The sequence below is a fragment of the Schistocerca nitens genome, chromosome 8, assembly GCF_023898315.1.
Source record: "Schistocerca nitens isolate TAMUIC-IGC-003100 chromosome 8, iqSchNite1.1, whole genome shotgun sequence".
Taxonomy (NCBI): domain Eukaryota; kingdom Metazoa; phylum Arthropoda; class Insecta; order Orthoptera; family Acrididae; genus Schistocerca; species Schistocerca nitens.
The window spans coordinates 246,872,123-246,884,783 of NC_064621.1; the positions used below are offsets into that span (position 1 = coordinate 246,872,123).

The window sequence follows — 12,661 nt, forward strand, 5'->3', positions numbered from 1 at the left end:
TAAGGATCTCATATTGTTAGCTGCAGATGATTGTGAATACCAAGTGGTAGTTATTCCCAAGCTCTGCCTCTACATACTGAAGCCCCTCCACACTGCGTACAGGGACCTGTACAGAATGAAAGCAATAGTGCATCATCATGTGTATTGGCTTGGTGTTGATGCCACCATAGTGCACACCATCCAGAACAGCCAGACCTGTGCCAACAACCAATCAATCCCGGCACAATGCTTCAGCTCTTGGACATGCCCTTAACCATCACTAATAAAGAGAGCATGTCAATTTCACCAGGTTATTCTGGTAAGATATGTTGTTGCTAATTGTTATTATCCTCTCTAACTTTCTATATGTTGCACATATGGCTATCATTACCACAGCACCTACAATCTGTACTCTGTCCATCATATTTGCAACTTGGTTTCTGACAAATGCCCTCAATTCTTGGCATTTTTTTAACATCCTACATCCAATGCATAAGTCAAGCAGATTGTTAGAATCTTCAAAATGCAGAAACACAGTACAAGTATAATGATGACAACCAACTCTGGGAAAGCACACATCAGCTTGCTCACCACCTACTGGTCCACTCCCGCAAATGCACAGAGCCTGGAAATTTTTACATGGGCGGAGATGCCACACCCCTTCAACCTGCTGCGCGTGGCTTAGCAATACCGCTGATTAAAGCTGATGCAGTGATTCAGATTCCCTGCTCAGCCCAAGTATCAATATGGAGAACAGGTCAGAGATACTTGAGCAACATACTTCAGCCTCAGGTCACTCCTGTTTGATGTGCTGTCATGGCAAGCATGTCATTTGGAGCCATACACTGAGGCAGACTTCCTGTAAATACCACAACTCAACACTTGCCAGCCAGTCTCTTGATAGTCTTTGAAGTAGTTAGGTATGTGCCCTTCAAGAGTTGTGACCTTGACTGTATTACATTTGTGATTTGGATTGCTGGCTGGGCTGTTGTATATGCTTAAGACAGCTTTGCTATGCTCTGGACATTTTCTGACTAGCCATTCACTTTGTGAATCCACTGCCATTGATCTCAAAACCATCAGCTTGTTCTGTATTACTGTCAGTGTGATTGGCCATAAAATATGTTCTATCTATGCAGTAGGATAGATACCAAACAATTTGTTCATGCTACTGAAAGATTTTTAATGAATCTAAAGATATATCAACACATCATACAACTATACCTTTTGAGCAACAATGAGTTCATAGACTGCACAAATGCCTGTTACTGTGATTCCTTGTTCTTTGCAAAGCATTGCTGTTGCAACAGACAAGATTGACAGAAGGAGTGAATGCCAACCTGTGAACAAATACCAAAAAATCACTTACAGAACTGTGATATTGGTAAATATCTAGCATGTTTTTCTTGTAAATTATCAAAATATAAGGTAACATCTCCAAATTAAGGTGTATTACTGTAGGAACAACATCTCTGAAAACAAATATGTTTGATAGTTTTACCATGTGGTCCACATAAAACAGGCCTGGCACATACAAGCCTGACACAAAATATGTTACCTTAATTAATGAGCAACAGAACTGCTCTTTACAGTAGCTGTTGGAAAAGATCACCTTTGGCAACATTGCATAGCTGTGTGCAATTAAGGAAACTGTGTCACAAAATGCAGAAAACATTTTTGTGGCCAGATTCCTTTTAGTCACCTTGTACTAACCTGGTAATAGTTGCAGCTATTTAAATCAGTTGTTGGGTATCACAGTTCTATCATTTGACTAGATGAAGTTTTTTCTCTAGTTTAATGGATTACAGTGTACATTATGAACCCCACATTTATCATCCATAAGCAATCCAGAGTGGACAATATGGCAGATACAGTTGTTTATCATATTTGCTACATGAGGCTGTTTACTGATAACATGTGCAACAAATTCTTAGCAGCTATAATACTTTGTTGCTCATGTATCTTTCTCCATGTAGCCATGTCCTAATGTAAAAGCAGCAAACTTTTACTACAGGGACAGAAAGGAAAGAATCAGTTCATTGTGAAGAGTCAAATTAAGGTAGGTGAGAAAGAAATGATATTTTGTGTGTTTAAGAAAGATAACACTGGAACTGCAGTGATAAAATGAGATGATTTATATAGTGGCAAGTGACTGAAAAAGAAACCCAATAATGTGAGAAATATTAAATCACTGTCCAAAACATGCAACGGGTGAATCTTTACAGGGGCAGGTGGTTCAAATTACACATACTCCCAAGTTAAACATTAAGTTTTATCTGGCTGAAATGGTAGTGCCCTATCTTTATTTCCTTAGCATGACAGTACAAATATTGCAAGAATGAATAAATATATTTCTTTTTTAATTCTCAAGAGACTTATGGGTATATCAATAGGAAAAAATTACCTGTTACTCTTTTCCTCCTCGTAGCTTTTGCATAAAACATGAAAGCTGCCAGAAAAAATACCGATGATAATGTTTCTGCTCTCCCCACTACACCAGTAACCTGAAAAGTTATATTTTCATCAATAAACTTTGTAACAATTTTGCATGTAATTGACATTATACAAAACTAAAGTGGTATTTGTAAACTTAGAAACAAACTTACTGCTTCTGTGTGTACCGGATGGACGGCAAACAGCATTCCACACACAAAACTGGTTATTTCTGGTAAGAATATACAACACATCCTGTCAAAAACAGTGACAATAACATTAATTACAGTAACAGTTTTATTCACAAAGTCGTTATTCAGCACAACTACACACACACACACACACACATTGTATAAAAGTACACTCATGAAAAATTACTTTAGAGCAAATAATAGTGTAGGTGCAATTCCAAAGTAAATGTATGATCCTTAAAATAGGATTCCTAATCCACAGGATTCTGGAACTCAGACCAGGAGAAGGGTAACTAAACAAATGGATGAAGAAAAAATACCCAGCTTAACAGACCAACAGAACATATAACAGTATTATAATATCAGAATAAAAGAAGTCAGCCTGCTGGTCTAGTAGTCAAGCACATGCCTGGAAACTGAGAGGTTATGGGATCAAATCTCAGTTGACTACTGATTTTTTAATCTGTGTTTCAACCTAGCCTACCCCTCAATAGTGTGAGGAATTACCAGGAACAACACATGGTTTGAATTCCATATTAAACTACAGGTCTCCTTTCCCGTGTTGGATAGCTGGTGTAGGTTAGGGATACGTAAGTTGCTGAAGTGGCGTCCGACTGAAAGACTTGCACTAGACCATTGAGCCACACAAAATTATTACTATTATTATTATTATTATTATTATTGTAATTAATGCACAAATAAACAAAACAGAGGGAGCATTTCATTTGTCGTATTAAGGACAATAATGAACAGAGAGAAATACGCACATAAAAAAAGCAAATAAGTAAATAAAAATAGAAGGATAAACATGAGAGACAAAAATAAAAAACAAATAACTAAAAGTGAAGTAAACAATAGTGAACAAGAGCACAAAAGAAACAGTAACAAAGATAATTGTGGGACAGTAAATAGTGACCAAGTTGGGAGGCAGAAGATAGGAAATTTGGGGAACAAGTAAGGTTGTAGCACTATAAGACATGTTGGTGAAAATTCCATACTCTGATCTGTACCACTGTTAAATGGAATATATGAATGGAAAAAAAACTGTGAATGACACATTTACAGGAATTCCCAGTGTATTCTGCAAACTCATTTCTATAACAAGCCTTTGTGTTCTGTCTATACATCCTCTTCCCCAATTCACCTGGTCATATTGGTATTTTTCTTCTTTCAGTTTTTTGTTTGGGAACTGGTGGCTGGTAGAAAGGCTGGAAGGATGACACAGTCTTATTGTACACACAAAAAACAGGTTTCACCATGTGTCTGGATCAAGTGAAGGATGGCTGAGATGATTAGTGAAAGTATAGAAGTTAAATCTCGCATCGCTCAAATCAAGGACCCATTGTCCTGGATAGGAGTAATAAGCCTATTTTGAAATAAAATCAGACAATAGGTGCCCTTGTCTAATCAATGTCTCCAGCAATTTAGAAACATTTCCACTTATTTCACAAGAGACACATCTCTACACCCCAGAAAGATATCAGAAAGATAAAAGAAGACACAATGACAAGTAAAACTGGAACACATACAGATACAACTTTTCATCAAACAATGCAATCAATAAAAATAAAACTACAGCAAATTAAGAACGGACTGCAGTCTTCAAACAGCACAGTAACACGCATCACAGAATACTGATGTATAGTACTATTGTCATAAGCAAAAGTAAGCTGTTATTTTTGGGCTTCCTTAGTGAGTAAAGGACCATGCATTTATTAAATATTTTAAAGTAACATGTAATATATTTATTGTTATTCAGCATAAATAATTTGTGATACCAAGCTCTGAATTAACAGATATTGGCATTTACTAAAATTCTTTGTGTGTACCCATCACCTTGAGGTAGTATAGACATCTCAGTCAATAAATCAACTGATATTATGCATAAAGTCTCAATTCACAAAAGCACACTAGTGCTATGTGAAGACATAAGTATGAACACTATCATGAATCAATAACATCCTCATAAACATCATTCCCAGTTATGCAGTGGCATGGCTGGTTAACAATGCAACATGAGTAACTAAAAATTCTGCATAAGCATCTCCTCATGTGTTTACAAATACAGACAGTGGTCATTGATGCATCTCACTTGAACAGTATGAGTGAAAGCTGGTTTGGAAAAGCTCATATAACTGCTGGCCTATGAAAGATTCCTTTCAAAATAAAATGGCTAAGATTTTTTGAATGTACTGTATTTTAAAAATTAATATGGGAGGAAATGTACTCAGAAAAAATATCAAGCTAAAGTCTGTAGAGTTTGCTACACTACTTAAACTGAATTTTGATCAGACATTTCCAGATGTACTCACAGCAGTAGGGCATTCGAATAACAAGCGGACATCACCACCTACTAGAAAGTTCTTCCAGACACTCATTTCCGTTAAAAAGAGCCACAGTGAGCCAGAATTCCTAGACTTTTATCACAATTACAAAAAGGTCTACTTAAGGGCAATTCTTTTTTGCAAACAAGTCTTCAATCATTGTTGTTCTTAATATACATAAGTGACTTAGAAATGTTAGGCATGGAGAAAAAATTCTCTTCGTAGCTGAGAAAAACATGTTAATTACAGATGAAGTGACAAAACTCCTGGTATAAAAAGCAAATAAAATCCTCAGTATTGTTTACAACTAAAACTGAAGATAAAATTAACACCATGAATTTCTGTCAAAGAGAGGAAATAATACATTAAATAAATATGATAATTCTTTAGATTGCATAATAAAACAATTTTTTTTAGGAAACACAATTATATATTGATACCTTCAGCTGCTGACGAGCATTGATATATATCAATGGGGACAGGTGAAAATGTGTGCCCTGACTGGGACTCAAACCCGGGATCTCCTGCTTATATGGCAGATGCTCTATCCATCTGAGCCACTGAGGTCACAGAGGATAGTGTGACTGCAGGGACTATCTTGCACACGTCTCCCACGAGACCCACATTCTCACCATGTATGTCCACAAACTACATTCGTAGTGCCCCTACCCAACACACTCATTACTCGTGGAAGACATTCTTGGCAAGTCCCGTAAGAGTTTGGGTAATATGTGTGCATCCGCACTGAAGAAGAAGGTCATGGCCAGTATTTCCAGAACTATATACTTATATGGATATGGTGTCTGTTCTTTCGGACATGTAATGAGTGTAATGGGCAGGGGCACTACGAATATAGTGTGTGGACATTAAGTTGGGAATGTGGGTCTCATGGGAGGCGTGCGTGAGATAGTCCCTGCAGTCGAGTTGCACTATCCTTTGTGTCCTCATTGGCTCAGATAGATAAAATGTCTGCTGTGTAAGCAGGAGATCTCGAGTTCAAGTCCTGGTCGGGGCACACATTTTCATCTGTACCCGTTGATATATATCAACGCCCGTCAGCAGCTGAAGGTAGTAATATATAATTCTAATTTCGTTCTAGACGGCTGCAGGCCATCAATGGTGTCTGTTCTTTCAGACATGACCGAAAGAACAGACACCATATCCACATAAAAAAAAAAAATTTGGAGTGAATATTGACTGTCAGCTGAAGTGGAATGAGTACACCAAGATACCATCAATAAGAATTTCACCAACTTGTTAAACTCTTACACTGCAAGACTTAAAGAGTCTTATCATCAGTTTACAACAACTGATAGTTACATACTATTCCTGTGTGCACTCCTCAGTCCTTAGCTACCATACATTTGGCACCATACGCAAAAAATCTGGCAACAATAATGAAACTACAAAAAAGGGCAGTAAGAATAGTAACTAAAATACAAAAATTGGCTCACTACAAAAATCTGTTTTAAGAGCTGGGGAATCTAACAGAATCATTTGAGTGTAACTGTCATTACATCATGAGTGTAACTGTCATTACATCATGCGTATTAATAGAAAAATAAGTAATTAGTATGCTAACAGCTCTGCTAACGATTAAGGAAAAAGAACCAAACTTGCATGTACTGGGGGGGATTCTATAGTATTTTCTACTAGGGAATCAACGGTGCGGTATACACTGCCCAAGTGCAGTATACACTGCCCAAGGAAATTAAACAGATAACTAAAATCAACAGTTTTAAAAATACTCTTAAAGCAATGTTGGGAAAATCTGAAAAAAAAAACAAAAAATGTCCCTGTCATTCCACAATATACTTCTGGATTATAGATCATCTTAGTGGAAAATTTTTCAAGGTTCTATGATGGAAAATGCTAATCTCCTTTCATCTTGCAATTAAACAATGTAACATTAGTTTTAATATAATCTAGAACTGTAAGTTACTATATACCAGTATGTTTGTTAAGTTTTAACTATGTTTTATTGTTGTGTTAAGCTGGTACGTCTAATATCATTTTAAATTAACTTGTGGATGACTGAACAGCTAACTGTTCACACTGAGGTAACATTACCTCAATGTGTGTTATTGTAAATTCACACCCCTATGTGGGCATGCCAATTAACAAACTGTCAGTCTGGATGAATGGTTACCACCAAACTATGGCCAAGAAACATCTGGACAACCCCACAGCTGAACATGCTGCCCAACATGATATGCTTCATCTCAATGACTGCTTCATAGCCTGTGCCATTTGGCTCCTTTCTACTGACACCAGCTAGTCTGAACTGCCCAGGTGGGAAGTCTCCCTACAACATACTCTTCATTCCCATAACCCCCCTGGACTCAACCTTCACTAACCCCTGTCCTCCCCTACCAATCCTCTTTGGTGCTCCCACTAAAGCACCACACATTACATCAAGGTGCCCATAGTCCCCCCACCCCCCCCCACCCCACCCCTTTCTCTACAACTCTCCATCTCGTATTATTGTGAGAATATCTTGACTGAACTAAATAATAAAAAGCTGTCCATAGTAAAATGAGTAGAATGCCAAGCGTATCAATTACTGATGCAGTTATACAAAAATGAAAAGCTATGTTGTAAAATGAAAACAAAATACAAGTGACTTTTCTGCCAATTAATAAAGAAACAAAAACTAGTTAATGATAATTTTCTTGGAAATTCTTAGAAGACAAATACAATGATATTTTTATTTTTCTATTTTTATATGTTGAATTAAAGGAGGAATCGCAACAAAGATAGCAGGAATTAAAATGTTTACTCAGGCTCAGATCTATTGCACATAATACTTTCTACAACAAAAGTCAAAATAAATGGGACAATACTCTCTGTGGAAATGTTATAAACAAAGAACAAAGCAGTATCAGCACCCAGCTCGGTGTACGTTGATATTATAGCTTCAAGTTGAACAAATATATTTCAAGGACGACGCAATACATGAAAGTCACAGATCAAGTAAACAGTGTAAGATATGTGTCACTTTAACAGTCAAATCATAACCGAGTCCGAGTCTATCGGCCGCTGGCTGGCTGGCCGCTTAGGTGGTGCTGCTGCTGCATGGCTGGCAGACAGTGCCACATGTAGAGGATGCGCGTAACTGCGCGGCGGCACTTTGAAAGATCGGCGAGTCACAACACTTTTTCCCCCTTTGAAGTTTTTGCTCAGGTCTTGATGGAGGTGGCCTGTAGATTGCTAACCTCCATAGGTGTTGTTTGACTGGCCCTAAAGTCTCAAGGAGTAGGCTTCCATTACGAACGGAAGTGTTTCCGATGATAATGGGTCGAGATGACAGGAGACATGGGGGTCAAATCTGCTGGGCCCCCGTGCACCAATCTGCCCGTTGCGGCAAGTCCGATTGTTATAACAGGAGACATGGGCGATGTGTCCGCGTCCGTAGGAGGAGGTGAGTAGAGTTGCTCCGACAGATGATGGCCATCTGGTTCCTGCATGGGCACGTCTCCTGTTGGCATCAGTTCTTGTGCTGGTACCGATATGATGGTGAGAGGACTGCGTTGTGAGTAATGAGAGATTCCAGGATCCTGAGTGTCAGGTAGAGCTGAAGGTGGTGTAGCGGCATCCGCAACAGGCGTTGCCAGCACACAAGGCTGAAGCTGGTCTGAATGACACACTGCAACACCCATGTCCATCTGGATTTCATACAGGCGTCGGCCACGGTGTCCTAAGATGCGGCCAGGATTCCATTTTGGCCGCCTGTCATATCCCCGTACCCATACATAGTCACCGGTGGTGAACCGGCCAAGCGAAGGCACCCGCGGCCGTGATGTGGAAGGCCGCAGAAGATGAAGTAGCATGCGGGGCTGTCGGCCACGTAAGAGCTCAGCCGGGCTGTCGCCCATGGGGGTGAAATGGTAAGAAGCCAGAAATTGGAGAAGCGCATCAGCAGCAGACGAAGTCAGGAGTTTCCTCATCTGAGCCTCAAATGTGTGGAGCAGTCGTTCAGCCTCACCGTTTGACTGTGGATAGAATGGAGGGGCCGTGACATGCATGACGCCATGACGAGCACAAAAATCCACAAAACTGAAAGAGGCAATTGTGGACCATTATCAGTGATAAGAGTAGAGTGAAGGCCTTCCAAAGAGAAAATGCGAGCTAGAGCATTGGTGGCTGCCGCAATGGTACGCGACGTGCAATGGACAATGAAAGGAAAGTTAGAGTAGGTGTCAATAACGAGAAGCCAATAAGTACCTAAAGAAGGTCCCACGAAGTCAGCATAAATACGCTCCCAGGGCTTCTCAGGCGAAGGCCATGGTGACAAAGATGACTTTGGGGTGGCTACCTGTGACGCACAAGGGCTGCAGGCAGCGACCATGTGTGCGATTTCAGAGTCGATGCCGGGTCAGTACACATGACGGCATGCCAGAGATTTTGTGCGAGAGACACCCCAGTGCCCTTGGTGAAGGAGGCACAAGACCGAAGCATGCAAAAGACGCAGATACCACAACACGCGGCGAAGCATTTTCGGTGGAAAGGAGGATAACACCATCCCTAGTAGTTCCGCAATGGATCAGAAGTCTTAGCAGACAGACGATCTGGCCAACCCTTCTGAATACAGTGTAAAACCCAGGAGAGGGTAGGGGCAGAGCCCGTAGCAGCCGCCAGCCGGTCCCCAGTGATGGGGAACCCGTCCACAACCCGCTGCTCGGCAACATCCAGGTGGAAACACAAAAGTTAGTCCCTATCAAATGCCAGATCAGGACCCATGGGAAGGCCAGACAGAGCATCAACATTCGCATGTTGAGCGATTGGCCAGAAATGAATCTCATAATTGAAACAAGACAAGTAAAGAGCCCAACACTGGAGGCGGTGTGCAGCCTTGTCCGGAAGTGACGTTGATGGATGAAACAAGGAAACAAGTGGTTTGTGATCTGTAACAAGATGAAATTTGGATCCATAGAGAAAAAACACCAAACTTATAAAGAGCATAAATAATGGCCAAAGCTTCTTTTTAAATTTGAGAATACTTTTGCTGGGCACCCGTCAGTGTTTTGGAGACATAAGCAATGGGTTGTTCAGAACCATCAGAAAAACGGTGGGCAAGGACTGCGCCAACCCCATATTGAGAGGCATCAGTGGCAAGAACAAGATGCTGGCCAGGTCGATAAGTAGCCAGGCACGGGGCCTGTTTCAGCAAAGTCTTCAATTTCTGGAAAGCCGCATCGCATGACGCGGGCCAGTGAAAAGGCACGTTTTTATGCAACAGGCGATGCAACGGCTGAGCCACCAAAGCAGCAGATGGTAAAAACCTGTGATAGTATACTATTTTCCCCAAGAAGGCCTGCAGTTCCTTAACAGATGTAGGGCGAGGAAGGGCGTCAATCGCAGCGACAGTTTGCTGAAGCGGACGAATACCATCCCGAGAAAGTTGAAACCCCAAGTACATGATAGATGCCTGAAAAAGTTGTGATTTCTGAAGATTACACTTAAGACCGGCAGTCTGTAAGACATGAAAAACTGTGCGGAGATTCTGAAGATGTTCTTCAGTGGTGGAGCCAGTGACAACAATGTCGTCCATGTAATTTATACACCCAGGGACAGTGAGCAATAATTGTTCCAAGAATCGCTGAAAGAGAGCAGCGGTGCTGACAACCCCAAATGGCAATCGTTGGTATTGATAGAGGCCGAAAGGCGTGTTAAGGACCGGAAACTGCCGGGAAGCAGTGTAGAGAGGAAGTTGATGATAAGCTTCTGATAGGTCAAGTTTAGAAAAATACTGGCCTCCCGCAAGTTTAGTGAACAATTCTTCAGGTCGAGGCATAGGGTAAGTGTCGATAAGGCATTGAGCATTTACAGTGGCTTTGAAATCACCACAGAGATGAGTATCACCATTTGGCTTAGCAACAACAATGGCAGGAGAGGACCACTCACTGGAAGTGACAGGAAGCAAGACACCTGAAGCAGTGAGACGATCCAGCTCCCATTTGACCTGATCACAAAGGGCCACAGGAATGAGCCGAGCCCGAAAAAACTTAGGCCAAGCAGTGGGTTTGAGAGTGATATGAGCTTCAAAGTCATTTGCATGGCCTAACCCAGGAGAAAAAAGGGACGAAAATGTCGTCGACAAGGAATCCAATTGAGCATAAGGAATAGCATCAGAGACGATACTGACAGAGTCATCTATCGAGAACCCGAAAACATGGAAGGCGTCGAAACCAAAAAGATTCTCCGCGTTACTATGGTCGACCACAAATATGGGAACAGTGCGAAGGACAGATTTGTAAGATACCTCAGCATCAAATTGTCCCAAGAGAGAAATCTTCTGTTTATTGGAAGTCCGTAATTGCCTAGTGACGGGTGACAGGATTGGAGAACCCAACTGAAGATACATCTGAGAATCGATGATAGTGGCAGCAGAACCAGTGTCCACCTGCATGCGAACGTCTCGACCAAGTATTTGGACAGTGAGGAATAACTTCCCTGAAAGGGAAGAAGTACAATTGACAGACAACACAGAATCAGAATCAGCACCATGTTCAGGAACATCATGTATGTGGTCGGATTTGCAAACAGATGAAACATGACTTTTTTTTCTGCATTTGTGACACACAGCCCAACGTTGTGGACAATCCTCTCTTGAATGTTTCGTAAAACATCGCGGACATGAAGGAAGTTGCTGTGGGTTTTGCTGCAGTTTCTTAGAGGTTTGTGAACGGTTAGGCCGAGGCTGCACTTGGGAGCGTACTGCGGCCACGTCGGCTGGCGGGGACATGCCACATGCTTCGTCAACAGTGCACAAAGGTTGTATTTCCCCGATGTCACCCCATGCCTCTATTTGCGCTCCAGGGGCATGAGAAATTTCAAAAGACTGAGCAATGGATAGGACTTCATCTAGAGGCAGATTTGCCAACTGAAGGGCACGTTGCCTAACTTCTTTGTCGGGCGCTGACTGGATAATAGCATCTCGTACCATGGAATCGGCGTAGGATTCTTTGTGAACTTCAGTAACAAATTGACACTCTCTACTGAAGCCGTGAAGTTCAGCAGCCCAAGTGTGATAGGATTGATGTGGTTGTTTTTGACAATGATAAAAGGCAACACGAGAGGCTACCACATGCGTATGCTTTTGAAAATAGACGGACAGAAGTGAGCACATTTCAGCAAAGGACAAAGACGCAGGATCTTTCAAAGGAGCCAATTGCGACAACAACCGATACATTTGAGGTGAAATCCATGAAAGGAACAGAGACTTACATGTTTGGTCATCCGCGAAATGAAATGCCATGAAGTGCTGTCGAAGACGTTTTTCGTAATCAGACCAGTCTTCCACCGTCTCGTCATAAGGAGGAAAAGGAGGTAGAGAGAACGACGAGAGATGCCCCACATTTGATGCCACGATGAAATCACGAATCACATTTGTGAGAAGCGTTTGTGTTCTATTAGACCTTGCAATAGTTGCTCTAAAGTAGCCATGGAAACATGTGGGTCAACGATGAAAAAGATAAATTCACTACCTCGTCGCCAATTGTTATAGTTTCAAGTTGAACAAATATATTTCAAGGACGATGCAATACATGAAAGTCACAGATCAAGTAAACAGAATAAGATGTGTGTCACTTTAACAGTCAAATCATAACCGAGTCCGAGTCTAGCGGCCGCTGGCTGGCTGGCCGCTTAGGTGGCAATGCTGCTGCATGGCTGGCGGACTGCACCGCATGTAGAGGACGTGCGTAACTGTGCGGCGGCACTTTGAAAGATTGG

At 41.4% G+C, this 12,661-nt stretch overlaps 1 protein-coding gene across 1 annotated transcript in view; it reads right to left on the reverse strand.

The window, feature by feature from the left end:
• The window catches only part of LOC126198684 (protein O-mannosyl-transferase Tmtc3), a 109,770-nt gene that overhangs the window by 67,323 nt on the left and 29,786 nt on the right, over positions 1-12,661 (reverse strand). Inside the window, exons 5-7 of the mRNA XM_049935179.1 lie at positions 2,586-2,667; positions 2,384-2,483; positions 1,204-1,319 (exon numbers count right to left, since the gene is read on the reverse strand). Of these exons, the coding sequence (XP_049791136.1) occupies positions 1,204-1,319; positions 2,384-2,483; positions 2,586-2,667 (298 nt within the window). The remainder of the gene's footprint in view (positions 1-1,203; positions 1,320-2,383; positions 2,484-2,585; positions 2,668-12,661) is intronic.